This window comes from Eubalaena glacialis, chromosome 1 (genome assembly GCF_028564815.1).
Source record: "Eubalaena glacialis isolate mEubGla1 chromosome 1, mEubGla1.1.hap2.+ XY, whole genome shotgun sequence".
In the NCBI taxonomy this organism is placed as follows: Eukaryota; Metazoa; Chordata; class Mammalia; order Artiodactyla; family Balaenidae; genus Eubalaena; species Eubalaena glacialis.
In genome coordinates this window covers 201,962,513-201,985,682 of record NC_083716.1, presented here as the reverse complement: position 1 = coordinate 201,985,682, position 23,170 = coordinate 201,962,513, and the positions used below count along the sequence as shown (strand labels likewise).

Genomic DNA, 23,170 nt, shown 5'->3' with positions numbered 1-23,170 from the left:
ATGCTATTTTTTTTAGTGTTATCTTGGTTTTTAGTATTTATATAGTAGAAATGTTACTAGTAAAAATTTGTAGACAAAGCATAGAACTATTAACTGTTCAAAAGCCTAAGTGTTAGGCGTATTTTGTATTTCATGTTGCACTTGTTTTGTTTCATATTGGACTTTTTACATCCCTTTTTTAGGAAAAAAAAAAGATGCATTCAAATTTTTTTTAGAATAAAACTCTACATTGGAAAATAGAACTGTTTTCATATGGTTAGCAAAAATACACTTTGCCACCAGAGCTAAATGAAACTGTAAAATACCTCCAGATATTTGTGCCAATGAACTTTTCCTACCATATTGGGATTAAAGCAAAAATAATCTTTTCAGTATTTTTCTTCTAGGACTTATATTAAATACACATGATCAAAACTTATATTCCATATCCTAATTTTTCTTTCAAAATATGTAAAGCTTATAGCATAGTGTATTCTATTTTGTCTGATTTCTGGAATAGTGTTTTCTGGTTTTATTGGGTGAAAGTTAGTTTACCCAATAATGATCTTTCAGTAATTAGTTGAAGAAATCATTTAGGTAATCTTGCTTCAGATTCATTCTGTAAAACTTTAAATTCTTTTGCCCAGATCATTTTTAGTACAGGTGTCTCTCATTTATGTAATAGAAAGTTTATTGTGGAATTTCTATTGTTTTCTATGTGTTTCCATTCAGTCCCTCTATACAGTCACATGTTTCATAGGGGAGAATTATCCACTAGAACTTAACATAATACTATGAAATAAACATTGTAAAATGCATCTTAAAGGAAAATATAAGAACAAGATGTTAATGCTAAAATGTTAACATTGATGTGGTAGTGTACTCATGAGAGAAAGCAGAAATATGATAGATTCAGAAACTGTTGTGTTTATATGGTTGACATTCTTTAATTTCTCTGCTACAGAAATTTTCAGAGGGAATTTCAGTCCCTCATATTATGTTTTTTCCCATAATTTAATGTCACTTAACTGTTTCTCTGCCCAGTCATGTTGATGTAGTTTGCATAAGTAGCCTTGGAAGTAAAGAGACAGAAGAGAAAGCCCAATATTAAAATGTTTGGCCTTGATTTAGTTACAGTTTATCCAACTATCTGGTAGGGGCATGGATGATATTAATAAAAAGATGGTATACAAGACCTAAAAATTCAGTGAACATTATTTTTGGAATGAGTTTGTCCTTTGTGTTGAATAATTTTATCCTAAGTAGGAAATGCCTGTATTTAACATAACCATGCTTTCTACATAATCAGATAATGTATTTGTTGGAATATTGGTAGAAATACTCTTTTCTGCCTCCACTATGGAAGGGGAAAAATCCAATTTTCAGTGTATATAAATTAGGAAATTGTATTGTGTATTTACATTTTTAAAACTATAAAAATGACTTAGATATATTATTTTGAAGTGATTGTATTACCATTTCTTAAACTTATGACTAACTATAAATGTAGCAACATACCCATGAGAAACCAGACCAAAATTGAATGCATATTTTCACTGTGACCTTGAACTTATAGTTGTTTGGGATAAAACAGACTGTGCCTTAAAATGATGAAGGAATGCCCTGCAATTTTATAACTATATATTTATTATGGGTGGTCTTCTCAAATTGGCCCCAAATTCTTTTCTTTGAGGTTGGTGAAGTAAAAATTTTAAATAAAAGTTCATCAGTATTTCCCTTAGTATCTGCTGAACTATTGCTCTAGAGGCCTCCTTTAATTTCCACAGTTCCCATTTCAGATTAAAATTGATTTACACTTCATAGGTGTAGAAAATTAAGTTTGGTTAAAGTTTCTGAAAATAAATTTATTTTAGGAGAAGGTGCTGGCACTTCTGAACTTATTACACATGGAAAAATTAATCTTCAAATGTAATTTTTTGTCTTTTTAGTGAATACTCTACCAAAAACATGAATTCTTCCCTAAAACCTGTACTTATTGTTCCTCAGATTATTGAGACTTGTATTTGTATATCAAATAAAGTTAATTTAGTCAATAATAATTTCTCAGTAGTTAAATATAAACTCACATACATGTATATTTTTAAACATTTTCCCTTTTACTTTTACCTTCCTAATTATATTTAAGGTATCAAGAGAGAACTGGCTCCAGATTTTTGTGGGGTTTTCTTTTAATGTAAAGACTGACATTTTTACTGTGCTTATTTAAAATAACATAATTTCTATCAAAACAAATTATTCCATTCATAGGACATTCATGGTCTCGGCCAAAAGATGCCCACATCTCTGTGCGGCATCTCAGAATTTTTTTGTATATTTTTCAATTTCAATTTTGAACATAAACTCTACACTTTTCTTTCTTCTCATTTTACCTCCACTGCCTCCCATCAAAGACAAAAATATAGGTTTCTCTAAAAGTATGTAGAAAGAAAACATGTCTTTCCTTAAAGCATGGTCAAATTGAGATGGAAATAGTTTGGGGAAGTGTATGTAATACAATAAAATACATGGCTGTCAACTCACATCAGTTTCTATATTATACTTAAAAGTTGATAGAAGACAAACTATGTGTTTTACTGAGACAGACTCAGTAATCATTTAATTGCAAATCAATAATTTTACTCTCATCCGGAAAATGCAGTGCATAGTAATTATACTTAACAGTGCAAAACCATTTCTCCTATAGTATATACTGAAAAATGATTGTCACCTTGCAGATTTTTCTTTTTAAACATGCATGATCTTCTCCAGTACTTTGTACAATGTATGGTATACTAAATACATTTATGTGTAATTTTGTGTGTATTTTTTTATGGTATAATTAACTTTATTACATTTAACTGGTTGTAATGCACAAAAAAGTGCTATTTATTGTACTCTGTAGAGTGTTGTGAATGTTTTTATCTGTGTTTCAGCATTATGGTGTAGGGTTTAATAGATGAATATTTGCCTTCAGTCTCCGCTCAGGTATTAATGTGTAGCAATTTTTGGTGCTTTCTTTTTTATCTGTCATAATCTGGTGTTCGGAATGTTCAACAATAAATTTGGTGAACAAGAGCACGTGGTGCAGAATTGCTTACCGGTTCACATACTCCACAATACCATCTCAGGAAAAACCCTTAAAATGATTTCTTTATAGCACGTCTAGCATTTCAGAAGTTTGAATGCCTAAGCATGGGACATGATAAACAAGATACATCACAGGTAAATATTGGAAGCAAGATAATTTCTAGTACTTCCCAACTTGATATCTTGTAGCTTCCCATATGCATTTGTATGGACATTTTATGGTTCACGTTCTATTTTAAAGAATTGCACAGTCATGTTTCTCCCAGAGACCGTGCTTTCCAGTTTTCTTATGCTAACTTAATATATATTCTGGGTGCCCCATTTCCCAAATTACAGGAGAATAATTTAGACATTTTTTGAAAACAGATTCCCTGGTCATCTTAGAACTACTAAATTTGATCTGTAGGGAGGAGACCTGGGATTCTGTTTTAACAAGTGCCTCAAACATTGCTTTAGTCAACAAAATTTAACTTGTTAGAGCTCCTAGAAGCAACTAGAAAGGCTGTCTTTAGGATTACAAGATACTAAAGTGACACTACATAATTTGAGAATTTAGTATAGATCTAAACTTTATTATAGAATGGATGACAGGAGTCAAATGGGGTAGGACATCTTTTGAGGGATTAGTGTCTTCTTACACATTGATTAGAACAGTGTTTTCTAAATTATTTTAACCAGCATCTCTAAATATATGAACATTTATAAATTATCTGCATGTGTTAACATTGTGTATATTATTACATATACCCCAAAGGGTAAATGTTTAAAGATGAGAAATATGCAACTAGAAGCTTTAATATTGATATTTTCCTTGGATACTTAGAGGATTATCTTGAAACCACCAAACGTGGAGGCCACTAGAGTGTACAGCATGAAAGCCTCATAGGCCTTTCCCACTAGTTTTTCTTTAATCAATTCCCACTTCATCTTCCCTTTCTTTCTGTAAGATAGATAGATAGGTAGGTAGGTAGATAGATAGATAGATTACAAATTTAACAGCTTAAAACAACACCTATTTATTTACTCACAGTTCTGTAGGTCAGAAGTCTGGGCACAGACCAGCTGGGTTCTCTGCTCAGAATCACACATCTGAAGTCAAGGTAGCAGGACTGCAGTCCCATCTGAGACTCATTCAGGTTGTTACAGGTGGAGGTTCCTGTTTTCTTGCTGGCTGTCAACTTCTTAGCTCCCTGTGTCTTTCCCTGCTGTGTAGCCCTCCACAAAAGGTTGGTTTACTCCTTCAAGACCAGCAGGAAAATTCCTCTCACATTTTGAATCTCTTCAACTTCCTTTGTCTCTGACCTTTAGACCCAGATTTAGAGGTCTCTTGTTAGCAGCTCAGATCCACTTGAGATAGTTTCTCTTTTGATTAACTCAAGGTCAACCTTAATTATACCTGCAGAATCCTTTTCGCCATATAAGGTAACATCATATTCCCATATATACGTTGTCCGCTCACACTCAAGAGGCATGGATGATACAAGGTGTATACACTAGAGAGTGAGACTCTTGGGGGCCATTTTAAAAGTATGCCTACCATGCAATATTAGGGAACTAAAGTCTTTTTCATAATTGCTGTGCTTAAATAATATTTATTCCATAGTTTTAATTGAAAGAGCTGATAAATATAAAATATTTCAGGGAAAGAAAAGCCCCTCAATTCTTGGACTGAATTTTAAACAACGCTTAGAGATGAAAACAGTCTCCCATCCCTGGGTTAGTGTGTGTGTGTGTGTGTGTGTGTGTGTGTGAGATTATAATTAGTTTAGATATTGTTTTGTTCTTTCTTGTTTCTTTTGAACAGTTAGAACTTGGATATGGCCTGAAATTAAGGAATAGTAGACTAGCTTACCTTATCAAGTGAGTGGAAACATTTTACTGTACTTAATAGATATAAGTTCATACTGGGTATAGGTCAAGAGTAATGATCAACTGAAACAACATTACATAAAATATTAAAATTGAACTTTTAAAAATACTTCTGGTGATTGCTTTTCTCTTGAATATGTTTGGAGAAAGAATTGAGTTTCATTAGACTTCCTAGATGTGCTTAAATCATAGTATACTGTGTAAATGGAAATCTTCAGGTTTTGCAGTTGTGTGCTCATTTGAATATCCATGTATGTAAATCAGCCTATCCTTCAGTATCAAATAGTTCTATAAGGTATGTTCACATGCTAAAAAAGATTCAATCATTATGCTTTTTACCCTTAGTATTTGTGCCGTTCTGATAAAGAAAGAACTATAGAAGGTTGAGAAAAACAGCTAGAATGATCTAGGGACTGGAGTGTAAGATTTGACTGAAACAATACAGGCCTTTTTACTCTGGAATTACAGATATTTAGTTAGAAGGTATTTGAAGAGGAAACTTCATGATTCACACTCTTTTTGTTCCCTGGCTTACAGGAAATAACAGTACTTTATGTGGTAGATATTACAGAGATGGTTGGTTGCCCTTAAGAAAGTGATACAAGATTGGGATGGAGGAGAAAGGAAGAAAACCTTTCTATAAAACGTTTGACCTACTGGAGAAAAAAGGAATTTAGTTAAGAAAGGAACTTGGTTTACTCCTTTTAGAACACCAAAGCGTGCAATATAGTTGCATTTTAAACTAGGAATGTGTAACATTCACTGCACTTAAAAAATCTTTGTTCTAGCTAATTTTTAAGTAGAATAAATAAAAGGTTTAGTTACATATATAAATTACAGATCCACAGAGTACTGTAAAAGGAAATATGATTGTTTTGGACAGTGATCTCCAAACTTCTTTGATTGCACACCCTTATCATTAAAAAAGTTTGAACTTTACCCCCGTAAACATAATACTACTATAATAATATGTAAACTTTAATTATATGTAACTTTTACATATAATTTTATTGTATATAGTAATTAATATATGTAATTTTAATAGAGGAATAACTTATCAGATATGGTTAAATTATTGTTTTTAATTCTTTTTTTAAGATTTATTATTTATTTATCTATTTTTGGCTGTGTTGGGTCTTAGTTGAGGCGTGCGGGATCTTTCGCTGCGGCACGTGAGCTTCTCTCTAGTTGTGGCATGCGGGTTTTCTCTTCTCTAGTTGTGGTGCACAGGCTCCAGGGTGCATGGGCTCTGTAGTTGTGGTGCACGGGTTCCAGAGCACGTGGGCTCTAGTTGAGGCACGCAAGCTCGGTAGTTGTGGCCCGTGGGCTTAGTTGTCCCGTGGCACGTGGGATCTCAGTTCCCTGACCAGGGATTGAACCCGCATCCCCTGCATTGGAAGGCAGATTCTTTACCACTGGACCACCAGGGAGGTCCCTGTTGTTTTTAATGCTTAATGAGCCTGACAAAAGAGTAGAAGTGTAGACACTGGTAAATTTTCTTTTGTTGGTTTGCATTAATGGTATTATTTTCAAATTTTGTTGTAAGGAGTAGTGTCTTGTAAGGTATATTTTTAAGCTGTTTATTTATTTTGTGATAGTTATGTTAGTTAAAACTAGATAATGTGATAAATACTTAATATAATGCATGGATTTTAACTAGCTCATAGATATTACCATGTCACAATATGCTTAAACAAGTGAATGAAAAAAACTAGTGGGGTGCCCTGTCATCCTCCAACAAACTGTAGAATTCCCACTCTTCTCTCAGAGTATATCTCATGCTCTATGTATGATCAGCTATGAAGAAGGCTGAGTAACTGAGGGCATTGGTATCAATTCATGTATAAAATGCTGGTACATTAATTTGTTAGATTAAAAACATGAAAATGAATTGTTTTCCTCCCACATCCCAACATGTTGCCTTGCACACCACTTAGAATGTATACAACCCCCTTCTGAAGAAACTTAGTTTAGAATATATTTCTGTAAGCCTTTGAGGTTGTCTTTAATAGGTTTTAATATCTATATTTATATTATCCTGAAAGCAAAAAAATGAGGTTTCTGGATCAGGAACCAACTATTATTACTTAAAGCAATAACCACAGCAGTTCTCCTTGCCCCATTCTTCCCCCTTGAGGGCTGTGTGAGGAGGGCCAGGTGAACCCTGAATGTTCAAATATGGTTTTCTGTTTTGTTCTGCACCACAGGAAAGGAACTCTGAAATTATAAATCTGGGAGTTTATATAAGCTACATGCTGCCCTCTTCCCCTCCTGAGAGAGGAAGTAAAGCCTTTGTTCCCAAATGTTTTACAGTCTTTTAGAATGTAAACAGACGGCTCCAGGTTTCATCTTCCCATAAAATGTAAGCGTGTGGCTCCACCAAACAGGAGGCAAGGGGAAGAAGAGCACTGGAGAGTAAATGTTTCTGGGAAAAGGAGACATGTCTTTATAGCATGTCAATTTCCTTTGCTCAGGAAGCCAAACCATGCAGAAACATGAAAATATACATGAGGCATTGTTTCCCTGATAGCCTTCTTGGGGTACAGAAACAATGCCTCGCTCCAAGCTGGCTTACTGTTAGAAACATTTAATGACCAAAGGAATTGAGTAGGTCACCTTAAATGTCATGACTTACAATCCTTCAGCTGTGATCTATTGGGTAGGGTAGACAGGAATGAAACTGGTAGAGCCAGCATTGGGGAGTTCTTTTCTGATACTGAAGTTTGTAAAATCTTTGTGTGTAAAAAAATTAATGGGAATAAAATATGCAAGATAGAAGGGAAGTAGGTGAGACAAGGAGAAGGAGATCATTTATAAAACTGCTACAAAATTTGGAATACTAGTAATGATGATTTAAACTAGGTTGGGAGCCAAAAAAAGAGTGAAACAATGTAAGGGGACTCGTTAGGGGTTAGCAACTAATTGGATGTGGTAGACAAGCCTCTTTCTGTGTTAGATTTGACGTGGGACCTTGCCTGACTCCCTGTGTGTGGCATATTATGAACACAACCAAAATGTCTTAAGTTGCTGCCAGCCAATAGCCTATCTTAATTTTCATTTTCCCCAAGATCCTAGGTACCTTAACTACAGCGGACCGAGTGGAGAATGGATTTTCTGAATCTCCATTTTGTTCTTTCTTGTCTTGTTGCAGTACCTTATAGTTTTAAATTAACTTTTTTTTATTGTTCCAGTGAGACTAAAATGCAGTAAGATCTTTAGGTGCCAAAATGCAACTAACTGGAATCCTTAATCAGAAATATACTCTGTAATTCAACTTTGAAAGAAAAGAAACAAATCGTAGAAAAACTAAAAAGTATAAGCAATTTCTTTTAATAAAAACATTCCAGACCATATTGTGGGGTTTCTACAGACCACCTTGTCACCTATACTTTATTCTTTCAGCAGACATTCACTAAGTACCTGTTGTACCAGAATCCATGCCAGACACATTCACGTTCAGTTTCTCATTTCATTCTCCATAAAAACCTTTAGAGGGAGGATTATTATCCTCCATTACAAGAAAAGAAATAGTCTCAGAGAAATTAAGCAATTCGCCCGTAGTAGAATTCAAACCAGACTGTCTGAGTTCTGCAATATGTAATTATCAATACTAGTTCACTTCCTACTCTCTGAAAATCTTTTCTGACCATACTAGTTACTCCTTTTGCTTTGGAAAAAATTTTTCCAATGATATGCCCACAGCTTTCCTTATTACTCTTTCTATATTTTCCCTTAGAGATTTCATCTGTGACTTCAGTATTATATTCTTGGTTGATGATTCACCAAGTCAGACAGACTTGCTCCCTCAGTTCCATATCTAAGTATTTCTGAATCAGTGGTAACGTATTTCGCCTCCCTGAGACTGTATCCTCATCCATAAATTGTGACAATAATATTATCTTAAATATTACCATTAAATGAGATAATGAACCAAATGCATCTGACACCTTTGTGTACAAGAAATGATAGGTGCTTTCTTCCAGCTCTCCAATCTCTAGTTTTCTCCAAACTAAACAAATTCAGTTGCAACTCATTGTTGAAATTTAACCTTACGATTTCTCTCCCTCCCTAATTAACAACTCCTTTCAGTTTCCAAATTTCTCTTAAATCCTCCAGCTACTAAAGTTGAACCCCCACTCATTTTGATCATGTCTCCTTTGCCTACCGTCTAGTTCCTCCTTGCATACCACAGGCCCTGAAGAGTCCAGCACTTTAGGGCCACCCTTACATTAGTTCACTCTTTTCTGGCTCCCACCCTAATTCAGACCATCATTACTAGTATTCCTAATTTTGCAGCAGCTTCACAAATGACCATCTCATTGTCTCACCCACTTCCTTTTTATCCTGCATATTGCCATTAATCCTTTTTTAAACAGCAATTTAGCATTATCACTTTTTTTCAAAACCTTTTAATCTTCCCCCATGTTTGATAGGAAACAGTCTGAACTCCTTGACAGTTTGATCCATTTCCAGCCTTCTCTCCTACCATTTCCTAAAGACACCCATCTCCTCCCCATACAGGCTGTTTCAGTTAGGATTAGTTTGCAAGAAACAGGAAGCCTGAGAAATAGTTGCTTAAGCAATCAAATTTTCAGGTAGAAAGTCCAAGATAAGACTCCATGAAGTCATCAAGAACCAAAGTTCCTTCTATCACATTTGTTCTCCATCCTTAATGTGTGGCTTTCATAACAAGACCGTGGCTGCATGATATTTCCATTCCAGGAAGGAGGGGAAAGGAGCAAAAGGAATTTTGCCTTTTATTTGGAAAGGATTCTCCCTCTCCTCTCCCTTTCCCACTCTCAGGGACTTCCATTTACAGCTCACAGGCCAGAGTAATATCACATCACCACTCAAGAAATGCAAGGGAGACGGCGGAATCAAGTTTTTAAGCTGGGTTTGTGCTACCCCAAACAACATCTAAGAAGAAAGGTGTATTTCTTGGGCTGCTATAATAGGATTCCACAGACTCCGTGGCTTAAGCAACAGAAATTTATTTCTTCAAGTTCTGGAGGCTGAGAAGTCCAAGATCAATGTGCCAGCTGATAAGGACTTCAACATATGAAACTTTGGGGGGAGGGGAACACAATTCTGCCCATAACAAAAGGAATAAAAGGAAACAATGAGCCAAGTCTGCCGCACACACACAAACTTGGCTACTGCATCTCCTTTGTCTTCTTCCTTTTGCTACTTCGCTGCCTTTGCTCAAGAACTTCTTCCTCCCACATCTTTGCTGTCAAAATTTTCTCCGTAAAAATCTACCAATTGCCAGTCAGGACTAATCTTCTTATCCCTACTTCTAGCTCTTGCTGTCATAGTTTCATATCCTATGGGAATCATCACATTAGGTCACATTATGTGCAGTTCTTAATAATAGTGACATTTATTTAGCATCTACATGTCAGGTGCCCTTTATATGTATCATTTCTAAATCTTACAACAACACTGCAAAGTAGGATTACTTCACAGATGAGGAAATTGAGGTGCAGAGAGATTAAATAATATTTGCCCAGGAGAATGGCAGAGTCCAGTTTTGAACATGGTTAAATTTGGTTCTGAAACTCCACCACACCGTGCTGTTTCTCCATATAGATTGTTTGCTCCTAGCAGGCAGGGATCGTGTCCCTTTCCATACACCTATTTGTAGTCCCACACTTAGCAATGCATATTTTACATGGTAGAAATTTGTTAAATATTTTTTCAAATGAGTAATCATAACAGTGACCCAAGATAATTCAAAATCCTGATTTAACAACAACAAAAATTATGTCTGTAACAAAATTGCCTATGTGTTGATAATTGTTGAAGCTGAGTGATAAGTACATGGACTTGCATTATTCTTTTCTCCTTACTTTTGTATATATTGGAGTTTTATATAACAGAAATTTTAATTATGGTCTAGTTATTATATTTACTAAATAGATTAATACATTTAGAAAAACTTTCAGAAATAATTGAAGTTTTTCTTTTTATAATTGACCCCAGCTAATTTGAAAGTATTATTACCTGTGGTTCCCTATGTGTAAGATTACATATTATAATCCCTAAAGCAACCATTAAAATAATAATTCAAAGAGGTATAGCTAGAATGCGAATGGAGAAATTAAAATAGAAATTTTAAAATATTTTTAAAGCCCAAATCATAAAAGACAAAAATTGATGAATTAGACTTCATCAAAAATAAAAACTTCAACACTGTTCAAAAACAGTGTTAAGAAAACAAAAACACAATTTGCAAGTGGGAGAAAACCAAACATACATCTGATAAAGAACTTGTATCTAAAATATATATAAAGAATTTTCAAAATTCACCAACAAGAAAACAACTAAATTTATAATGAGCAAAATACTTAAACACTTCACCAGAGAAGATATATGGGTGACAAACTACATGAAAAGATGCCCAACATAGTCACTAGAAAAATGCTAATTATAACCACAATGCCTAAAATAAAAATTTTCAAAAACTGGCAATAGTGCTGGTAAAGATTTGAAGCAACTAGAATTCTCATACATTGCTGGTGGGAATGCAAAAGAGAATGTCACTTTAGAAAGTGTGGCAATTTCTTAGAAAGTGAAACATACCTTTAGCATATGAACCAGCAATACCACCTCCATATGTTTACTCAAAAGAAATGAAAGCCTATGTCAAAACAAAGACCTGTATGTAGATATTTATAGCAGCTTTATTAATAATTTCCCCAAACTGGAAGCAAACCAAGTGTCTGTCAACTGGTGCATGGATAGAAAATTTATGGCACATCCATAAAATAGAATATTACTCGGCAAGTAAAAAGACGTGAACAGCTGATATGTGAAATAATATTGATGACTCTTAAGTGCAGTATGCTAACATGCCATATTGTGTGATTCTACTTATATGAGAGAAAAAGGAAAAACTGTAGTGACAGAAAACATAAGAGTGGTTACAGGGGAACTGACTCCAAAGGGGCTTAAGGGGAATTTTGGGGGTGATGGAAATGTTCTAAATCTTGATTGTGATGGTGGTTACATAGCTATATAAAATTTGTGGAACTTTTTACTAGAAAGGATATATAAGTTACATGCTAATAAACCTGACTTAGAAAAATTAAAACTTCCCACAAAGAAAACTCCAGGCCCAGATTATTTCAGTGGTGAATTGTATTGAAGTTTTAATTCTGTTGAATATTAGGTAACACCAATGTTGACAACTCTTTTGGAAAATAAAAGAGAAGGGACCACTTCCCAAATCATGTTTTGAGGCAAGCATAGCCTGATATCAAAGCATGACAAAGAAATTACAAAAAGTTACTGACCAACATTCCTTGTTAACATAAATGTGAAAGTTCTTAATGAAATACCAGCAAATCAAATCCAGTAATTTATAAAAGTCTCAGGAATATATAAATCAACTACTAGGACTGGTATAGTCACAGAATTTAAGGTCAATATACAAAAAATATTTTCCATATTCAAATATCTAACAACAGTAAAATAATTTTTATAAAATGCCATTTATATTATAAGATACTTAGGAATAAATAAAAATATGTACAAGGCCTCTCCACCAAAAACTACAAAATATTGCTTAGAGAAAATTTTAAAGCCCTAAGATAAAGAGAGAGAATATTCATTGATTGGAAGACTCACTATTTTTAAGATGTCATTTTTCTCCAAAATGATATATATATTAAATGCAATCTCAATAAAAATTCCAGCAGCCTATTTTTCTAAAACTCTACAAGCTGATTCTAAAATGTATATAGAAAAGCAAACAATTTCAAATAGTTACAACAATTTTGGAAAAGAATCACACCAATACGTGACTTCAAGACTTACTATAAAGCTACGGTAATCAAGGCAGTATGGTATTGGCAAAAGGATAGATAAGTAGTAAGTACATCAGTGGAACAGAACAAAGAGTTCAAAAATAAACCCACGTGTTTATGGTCAATTGATTATTGACAAAGGTGCCAAAACATTCCAATGGGAAAAGAAAATCTTTTCAACGTACAGTTCTGGAGTAACTGGATACTTATATGGGAAAAAAAATAAGCCTGGACCCTTCCTCACATCATATACAAAACTAACTTGAGATGAATCATAAACCTAAATGTAAAAGCTAAACTATAAAGCTTCTAGAAGAAAATACAGGAGAAAACTTTGAGATGTGATGGTAGGCAAATGTGCATAGTTAGGTTAAAGAAAGCAACGACAATTTAAAAATTGTTAAATTATAGGGGACTTCCCTGGTGGTGCAGTGGTTAAGAATCCGCCTGCCAATTCAGGGGACACGGGTTTGATCCCTGGTCCGAGAAGATCCCACATGCCGTGGAGCAACTAAGCCCGTGCACCACAACTACTGAGCCCATGTGCCACAACTACTGAAGCCCGTGCTCTGTGACAAGAGAAGCCACCACAATGAGAAGCCCATGCACAGCAACTAAGAGTAGCCCCTGCTCTCCACAACTAGAGAAAGCCCGCATGCAGCAGTGAAGACCCAACGCAGCCCAAAAAAAAATTGTTAAATTATAGTTCATCATAATTAAAGACTTCTGCTCATCAAAAGACATCATTAAGAAAGTATACAGGCAAACCACAGACAGAGAAACATATTTCTATAAAGGATTTGTTTTCAGAATATATAAAATACTTCTACAACTCAATCATAAAACCTCAAATAACCCAATTTTTAGAAGTAGAATTTTTAAAGACAGAAGTCAGGAGGTAGTATTTTTAGCAGAAACCTAGAACGTCCTCACTGCCACTTGGAAGCACATTATTGTTGGAGGATTAAGATGACATCATCTCTGCTGCTGAGATTTCTTGGGAGTTTCCCCAGGGCTAGACTTACAGAATGCACTTTTGAAGAGTAAAGGTCTGCTATTTATTTTATTTTGTTTAAAATAATTGTATAACACTTTATGCACCTAGAGAACTAAAGAGCTCCCAGAATACTAGGAACTAACCATCGATTTGGGGGGGGATTATTTTAGGGAGAGGGGTTTGTTGATTTTTTTAAAATAAAAACTCACTGGCTCTATTTCAGAGCTCACAATTGATGAATAGCACGAAGAAAAGGAATCATTTGCCCATTATGTCCCAAAATATCCAAAGAAATACCCATCTGAATTGTCCTCAATTTTTTCCCTTTTCTGAAACTACTCCCTTTATCATGCAAAATATGTACCTGGAAATTTAGGTGGTATTTTAAGAATGGTGTTTCTTCCAGGTGTTTGAATAATTTTATCAATGGGTTAAAATATGAGGTCCATTACAAAATTATGTAACTCAGGGGTGGGGTCTTATCTAATTTAATAGTCTAAGATGGAAACTTTTCTCATCCCTTTCATATCAAAAAGACATTTTATAGTATAGTTTTCCTCATGTAGAACCTCAGGTTCATAATAGACATTTCAACCCAAATCCATTTTGTATTGTGAACTGGAAGACAGAAGAAACTTCACCTTTCTTAAAAGGGAATAGAGACAGCTTCTAGGTCTCTCCATGGTGCAATGTATTCAGTAGAGGCTAAAGCAGTTGTGGTGAGTTATGGGTCTTTCTCCTTTGTGATTGGCCTGACATCTTGACAGTCCTTGTCTTAGTTTCCAATGGCTACTGTAAAAAATTACCAAAAAGTGGGTGGCTTAAAACAACAGAAAGTTACTCTCTCACAGTTCTGGAGGCCAAAAGTCTGAAATCAGTATCACTGAGCCAAAATCAAGGTGTGGACAAGGCCATGCTCCCTCTGGAGACTCTAGGGAAGAATCTGTTCCTTTCCTTCTCCAGCATCTGGTGGCTGCCCACATTCCTTGGCTTGTGGCCTCAGCTCCAGAACAGTTTAAATAGAAAGGCATGTGTGGTCATAAAAGTGCCACACTCCAGTCTCCGTTGGTTTGTGTGCAACAGCTGGACTGAATGTTAATTTACACTTTACTAGTCCACTGAATATTCAAGTCAAATCAAAAAATATTTATTGCCTACCTACAGTTATCTCTTCCCTCCTTATTAAAATATGGCACTATGTAAATCTTTAGATGAACAGTACAAAATAGAAATGTAACAAGGCTCAAATTTCAAAAGAAAATTGCAAGAATCTGAACTCAAGTTTTACCTAAAGAATGATTAATTCTATAAGCATTTGTGATATGCTGGCCTATTCTATGCCAGGCCTTATGCCAAACTCTGAAGACTCAATGATAAAAAAAGACATGATGCCAAATTTAAGGAGCTCACCTTGGAACAATGAGACATGTGGAAGCAAATATCATCATCCAAATTCAGCAAGGTAAAAGCTGTTGAAGTAACTAAGTGGTTTCTTTTTCTCAGAAGATGTGACATTTAAGATGGGCCTTGAAGGACAGGGAGAAGTTCTGAGAACACACAAGGGTTAGAGAAGGCATTCCAGGCAGAGGCAACAGTGTGTTCAAAGGCACTGAGGTATATGTGTGGGTGGTGTTCATTAGAGAGGTCAGATGGCTTGAATGGTAGGACTGGGTCATATTGAGGGTCTTTACGTCACAGTCAAGAGCTTAGACTTTATCTTATGGGCATCCTGAAGCCACTAGAGGTGGATGTGATTCTAGTAAGCTTTTTTTGAGCTGTGTGACCTTTTTTTTCTGTTGTCTCTCCACCAGGGTCAGTTGCAAAAACAAACTTGTTACCAACTACCTCAGGCTCTCTGCTACAAAAACATACTGCCTGCTGAAAAGCTTTTTGCAAAGTCATAAGAAATGATTCAACCTTTTATATTTTAGGAAAAATCCTTAACTTATTTATGGCTTTGGAGATACCAGTGTGGCCTGAGGTGGCAAGGGTTTTGGGATCGGGTTCTCAAACCCAGGCTGAGAGAGTTTGGTTGATACTTCAGTCACCTTGTGAATCTAGATGTCCATTTTCTTGCTCTGTGTCTCCGAGCTGGTTTCAGATCAAGCATGATTGTCCTAATTTCTACCTTTTGTTGCCTCTACTCCTTCATCTTAGTTGCAGGAGAAATAGCTGGAACTTGGGGCAGCATTGAAAGATATGTGCTGGCTGTCCCTCTCTAACTAGCCCATGGCATTTGTGTTTCAGGAAGGCTGGTGGCAGGGAGGAATACCAACCAGGGGAGGGACCTTGGGAAGAAGGGAGGCCACTGCTGAAGCCCCAGCTGATGATAACGGAGACCTGACAAAAGCAGAGGCCTTGAGACCAAGCTGGGCTTGAAAGCAAATGCTCTCAGGGAAGGATGACCACCCCACTTGGCCTTGGCTTCTAGGATTGCCACACACCCTGGCCCTAAACAGCTGTAACATGTTTTTGGAGGAAGATTTCTTTTTCTCTTCAAAATACTCCTTTCACATTTTTTAAACAAAATAGAGGATAGCAAAGAATAAAACAGATTTTTCCATAGTGAATAGCTAGAGAATTCTGAGGGTCAACTCTCTACAGTCAGAGGTACTTACCCTGTACCAATACTGCCGAAAGGAACAAACAGTTAGCTGTATTGTGGAGGTGTTAGAGAATGTCATGGGTTTTTTAAAACCAACTTGTCTGACTCTAAGCCCCTTTCCGAATGGGGTTGGGGAGCAAAGATCCAATTCCAGCAGTTTCTGGACCTTCCCTCACCTCCCCAGGGTCTCACAGGATCTGGAAACTTTACGTGGCCCCAGGATATGAGGGGTGAGCCTCTCCCATCCATTGAGGTCACAGTGGGTTGTCTTTGCTTCTGTTCTATGCTTCACAAGAGCCTTATCCCTTTTTTCCCCTCTTCTCTTTAGTCTATTTTCAAACTGAAATCTGCCCACTGCCACAAAAAGCAGTTACGATTGCTGTGAGCAGAAAGCTGCCTTGCATACTCTATTAGTCATGTAAACAACCTTTCTGTTATCTCTGAAGTTCTCATCATCACTGAGGAAGCAGTCTATAAACAGTCATTTTCCCTTTCCCTTACTCAGACCAGAAGGAAGAAAAAGGAGGTAAAATTCTCGTCCCTGTTCATGATACAGCTAAATAGTTATACCAGCTCTGTCTTTTTTTTTTTTTTCCTAATAAGGACAAGAAGGGTTTGAATAGGTTATAGAGTCCAACAGTCCAATAGTTTTAAAATTCCTCTGTGCCTGCCACAATATCCTCTTCATTCCTCTCCTCATCTTTACCATTATGTTTGAATTTATTTTTAACATCTTTATTGGACTATAATTACTTTACAATGGTGTGTTAGTTTCTGCTTTATAACAAAGTGAATCAGCTATACATATACATATATCCCCGTATCTCTTCCCTCTTGCGTCTCCCTCCCTCCCACCCTCCCTATCCCACCCCTCTAGGTGGTCACAAAGCACGGAGCTGATCTCCCTGTGCTATGCGGCTGCTTCCCACTAGCTATCTGGTTTACATTTGGTAGTGTATATATGTCCATGCCACTCTCTCACTTTGCCCAGCTTACACTTCCCCCTCCCCGTGTCCTCAAATCCATTCTCTACATCTGCATCTTTATTCCTGTCCTGCCCCAGGTTCTTCAGAATCTTTTTTTTTTTTTTTTTAGATTCCACATATATGCGTTAGCATACAATATTAGTTTTTCTCTTTCTGACTTACTTCACTCTGTATGACAGACTCTAGGTCCATCCACCTCACTTACAAATAACTCAATTTCATTTCTTTTTATGGCTGAGTAATATTCCATTGTATATATGTGCCACATCTTCTTTATCCATTCATCTGTCGATGGACACTTGGGTTGCTTCCATGTCCTAGCTATTGTAAATAGAGCTGCAATGAACATTGTGGTACATGACTCTTTTTGAATTATGGTTTTCGCAGGTATATGCCCAGTAGTGGGATTACTGGGTCGTATGGTAGTTCTACCATTATGTTTGAATTTATAATCTAATTAAGTTTGTGATTCAGTCACTATATATTTATTGGATTTCTTTTATGTGGAAGCCCTGTGCTGAGTACTCTATTTTCCTCTTAATTTCTGGTTGAGAAATGCCAGCAAAGATCTTCATTCAGATGCGTCTAGGTGTGGAAGGCTGAATATCCCAACTGCTACTTTTACACGCACTCTATTTAATGAAGAGGCCAAATGGGACAATTTAGACTAGAAATTAATGGTTTGGGAACCCAAACTCTCCTGGGTTTTTTTCCTCTCTTTTGATTGAACTTATCAACTGAATAATTGCAAAATACCTACTTAGTGCTGTGTTGATACATTCTGAAAAAAATGTCATCAGCTTTTGCCTTTCAAGACAGAGATTTGAAATTAAGAAACAATTACAAGAATTTAAAATAGTTTTATTTAAATATATAACTTCTTTTAACAATCAGGAAGACTCCAGTCTTAGTGAACAAGATGACAATATGTGTGTGTTACTTTTAGTCCATTGCTCTTTTGAGAAACTATAAATATTTCTTAAATGGGGAGCTCTTAAAACAAATGAGCTATGGTTTTATACAAATGGATTTAAAGTTAGAAATTATTCATAGGTAAATGGTTATGCAAATCTTTTCTGATTTATTCAGTGTTTCCCATTTAAAAAGTTCATTGTCTATGCATTGGGCTCAATGCTGGTACTGGGGGAACGTAAAGGTGAGCACTGTTTAAGGAGTTTACAGTGTTAATAATCTCAGCACTTAATACTTCAATATTATTAGGTGCTTTAACTTCAAAGTCCTGGAGTTTTTGTTTTTGTTTTTTTTATTTTTGAATTTTATTTTATTTATTTTTTTATACAACAGGTTCTTATTAGTTATCCATTTTATACATATCAGTGTATACATGTCAATCCCAATCGCCCAATTCATCACACCACCACCACCCCCCCACTTTCCCCCCTTGGTGTCCATACGTTTGTTCTCTACATCTGTGTCTGTTTCTGCCCTGCAAACCGTACCAAAGTCCTGGAGTTTTAAGGAGAGTTGATGTAATGAAATTCCAGGGTATTCATTTACTCACTTGACCACTGACATTTAAACAGACACAAGTCTTAACAATAAAATCAACACCTTCTCTTATTTCTATTTCCCCCTCCAGGTACTGCCTCTCTCTCTCTCTCTCTCTCTCTCTCTCTCTCTCTCTCTCTCTCTCTCTCACACACACACACACACACACGCACACACACACACACACAGGTAAACTTCTCAAGAGCTTGATGGATTCATTCTCTCTTTCCTGTCCATCGACTCCCTTCTAATCTGACCTTCACCTCCATCTACCCAAACATCTCTAATGCTCTATGGATCCTTTTAAGTCCTCATTTACCCAATTTGTCCCTTCTTGAAACATTTTCTTCTCTTGCTCCCATCCTCTCCTGGTTTTCCCCCTACCTCCAGGGTCTTCTTCATATAGATTCTGGTATAGGGCTGGTTCATGTTAAAATTTCTCAAAGCTCAAGTCCTACGTCACCTTTTCTTATCATTTGCTAATCTTCACTGAGGTAATCTCATCCTTTACATGCCATATTTACAACTCCCATAGTTACATCTCCTTTCCAGACCTCTCCTCTGAGCTTCAGGCCTGTGTATCCAATTGTATACTCCCCATCCCCACTTGGAGATCTCCAAGGCTCCTCAAATTCAATGTGTCCCACCTGGAACTCATGAGCCTCATCTCCTCATGCCAGTGTTTGATATGTCAGCTAATGGCACTGTAGTCCGCTCAGCTGCATAATCCTGAGACCTAGGGATTGGCCTTGAAACTCTCTTCCCCTTAGCTCTGCCTCCCATAGTATCCAGTACATTATCAGTACCTTCTAAATATCTCTCAGGTCCTTCCACAACTCTGCATCTGTGCTACCACCCTAATCCAAGTTAACATCTTGTCCTGCCTGGACTATTGCAGTAGCCACCTAACTGGTCTCCCTCTTTTCTAGCTCAGTCTGTCCTCCACAGTGCAACCAGAATAGCTTTTTAAAATTGCAAGTCTGTTATCAAGTCACTTGGACGCTTAAAACTTTTCAATCAGTTAGCATTGTTTGCAGCAGAAAGATCATAATCTGACTACTTCTAAAGGCCCAAATTGCATCAGCCCCCCACCCTACTCCTTATACTCCTCAGATACTGACTTAATTTCAGTTGCATTAATGTGCCATGTTCCTTCCAGCCACAAGGTCTAGTACAGTTGTTCACCTTGTCTAAAACTCTTCTCCCTCTGTCCTCCCTAGGTTGCCTAGGTAACTCTACTCATCTACCAGATATAAGGTCACTTCTTCACAGAAGCCTTACCTGATCCCTGAGACTGCATCGAATCCACCTGTTCTACCCTGTCATAGTGCCATAATCTCAATAGAAATTATCATCATTGATATTTATACACTTTGTTATATAATGGTTTGATTAATGTCTGTCTTGCCCACTAATCTGTTAATTCCATGAGGGCAGGGAATCTATTTATTATTCTTACTATTTTATCCCCAAAGCCTTGTGCAGTGCCTGGCACATAGTAGGCACTCAGTAAAAGTTTGTTGAATAAACAAAGGCGTGAATAAATGAAGGTCACAATGACCCTCCCAAGGTCAAAATGGCAAGACTGAGATTGTAGCCAGGTATTCTAATTTCCAGTCCAGATTACTAGCCTTCTCAACAAAGAGCTTGTTCTGGATTGTTCGGAATTATTGGAACCAAAGCAACTTCAGTTCATCAACTCCAATTTCTCAACCCTACCATTTTCTGCGGATGGCATTTATTTAGCAAGGGGATGCTATAGGTAAGGTAATTTTTCTTTTTTCCACAAAACATGTGCTATCTTTTTGCTCTATTTTGAAAGGGTATTATGATTAACCATACCACTATTTAAAACTTGTAAAGCTTCTTGAGATTCTAAGAAGAAATATAAGGTATGGGTCACAAAGAGCAATTTTGTCTCTTGCAATAGAATTTTCTGTTTAAAAAATGTGATTAATTTGAAAGGCTGATACCTCCAAAAGAGCATTCTATTAGGTGGGATAATCATCATCATATTCCCAGCTGCTGTGTATACACCTTCTCTTAAAAGTGAAAAAGGAGAAAGCCATTTTGCTGTGTGGAAATGCCTTGTGTGTTCTATAACATCCAAATGAAATGTTCATTGGTTGGAGGAGAGTCTGTTGTATTTAGGACAAATAGCTTCACTGTTAACCCTGAAGAAGCCTGAAGATGTGATTCTCAAGGGTCTTTGTGCTGTGGATGAAAATAGAATCATTATTTTTGAGCTCCTCCCCCCCCCCCCCGGCTCACGTCAATGACTCCCACCTGCAGCCGATCCACTGGTTATAAGTAGCCATGAATCACCTTGCAGATTGTAGGCAGGGTAAACAACCAGGGCCAGGCAAAACCAAACTCCAGGTAAGCTTTATTAGCTCTTTCTGTGTGTTTAATTTCCATTTCACACCTTGGGGTGGGATACAGTCTCTACTTACACTGGTGTGGTGTGTGTCTGTCTCAGACCTGTGTGTAAGGTGCATCTTTCAGTTCGGGGTGTATATTTTTTTCTTTTCTCTCTTTTTTTTTTTTTTTTAAGACTGCTGTCTTAACACAAAGTAATTTAAGATTGGTTGTTTTTTCGGTTTTTGTTGTTATTGTTAAGAATTGCAGTTTCTTTGGAGACAACAAAGTGCAATTTTTTTCAGATGAAAAGGCATACTCACTTTCTAGGTTGTATTCATAATTGCTTTGTTTATCACTGTATAACATTCTCCTTATCATGGACTCCTTTAAGCTAATAATTGGTTCTAGGGGGGTTCATTAGGAAATGAATGTGGAAAAAAAGAGGGCTGCAAAATTCAGGTGAACGAATATACTATTTCTTCTTCCTTGTCTCCCTTTAAAAATGTTTCCTCTTTCTCTTTCCTACTTTTGCCCTCCCTTCTCCTCTCTCTCCCTCCTTCAATCTCTCTCTCTCTGGCCATTGACATTTCCCTGATCCTTCCTTTCACTCAGCTTCCTTCCACAATGCCCAAAGCACTCCCGCTGCTGGCTGTTGCCCTGGTGCTACTTGGGCTTGTGCATGGAGCCATGTTGAGAAACGAAGAAAAATGGAAGCCCCTCAACAATCCTAGAAACCGAGATCTGGTAAGAACAGCCACTGGGACATGCCAGGCTGCAGGGTGAAATTGGCACCTCCCTGGAGTTATGCACACTGCACTCTGCTAGAGCACGGTGGAGAGGAGGCTGCCAAGGGCTGAGAAGATTCCCCAGCAGGACCAGAGAAGAATTTTGCTAGCCTAGTGGCCGGTGTTCTAGACAATTTACACTTGTTTCTGTACGGAGAAACAAATTTATATTTAGAAATGATCTTATACACGCATAGCACATTACATTTGTAAATATTATATACACATTGACTTCATAGCCTTAATTTCTAATATATTGATATATACAGAATCAAGAGTGTAACAGGGAATTACGTTTTGCACAGCTTAGGTTGAACTGATAACAAAACAGATTCTCACATAACCAATACTTGCAAAGCTCCATTGCAAAAACTGAAAGTCGACCTGCATTCTTTTCAATTTGCTAGGCATCATTTTCAACATAACGTTATCTAGGAAATAGAATTCAAAATACTAGTAAAAATTATCTTTTAAAAATATGCCAAATACAGTAAACATGATGACATTACGATTTCAAAATATAGTTTTTCTAAAGAAAATGATGTGAAATATAACAATATAGGATTAAAACAATCAAATAGCACTTTGCACAGCTTCTATGTATTCACAGAATACACAGCTGAAAACCCCACATCTGAAATGACTGGGATCTATCTCACCATCAATCGGAGAGGAGACACCTGAGCTCTGATCACCGTGGAGTTCAATTTCATCTCTGACTTCAGTACTCAGAGATGGGCAATGAATCTTCTCACTGTGGGCTGTTAAATAATTGATATTCAAGAATGGTGAATTATCTTTGTTTAGAGTTGAAATGTCAGGTAGAAAGGAGGGGGAAGGGGAGAAGGAGCCACAGCTTGTGTTTCTGAGTTTTCCACCTCCTGCCTCCTAGGTTAGCTCTAAAGTCAATTTGGGGGGAAAATGAGAGGGGAAAAATACTCATCTTTGAGTATTTGGAGTGTTTAAATGATAAGTGACATTGAACATTTTCTTTCTCTCTTCAGTTTTTCGGAACCCTTCAGGCATATTTTAAAGGAAGAGGTCTTGATCTTGGGATGTTTTCAAATATTTCCTCCATGAACGAGAATCCCAGACCTCTCTCTTTCCAATCAGAACTTATTGCTTCTGCATTTGCAGATTATGAAGAACAGAAAAACTCCTTCCCCAATTACCTCAAAGTCTGA

The 23,170-nt window shown here is 36.6% G+C and overlaps 1 protein-coding gene across 1 annotated transcript; it reads left to right on the top strand.

The window, feature by feature from the left end:
• The first annotated feature begins 20,549 nt into the window (after positions 1–20,549).
• On the top strand, positions 20,550–23,170 carry C1H2orf66 (chromosome 1 C2orf66 homolog). Its single transcript, XM_061191015.1, has 3 exons — positions 20,550–20,602; positions 21,814–21,945; positions 22,991–23,170. The coding sequence occupies exons 2-3, from the start codon at positions 21,826–21,828 to the stop codon at positions 23,168–23,170; spliced, it is 300 nt and encodes a 99-aa protein (XP_061046998.1). The 5' UTR covers positions 20,550–20,602; positions 21,814–21,825.

Coding starts and splice junctions, on each gene's coding strand:
- C1H2orf66 (XM_061191015.1), top strand. CDS start 21,826: ATGCCCAAAGCACTCCCGCTGCTGGCTGTTGCCCTGGTGCTACTTGGG. Junction 21,946..22,990: donor ATCCTAGAAACCGAGATCTG/GTAAGAACAGCC, acceptor TTCTCTCTTCAG/TTTTTCGGAACCCTTCAGGC.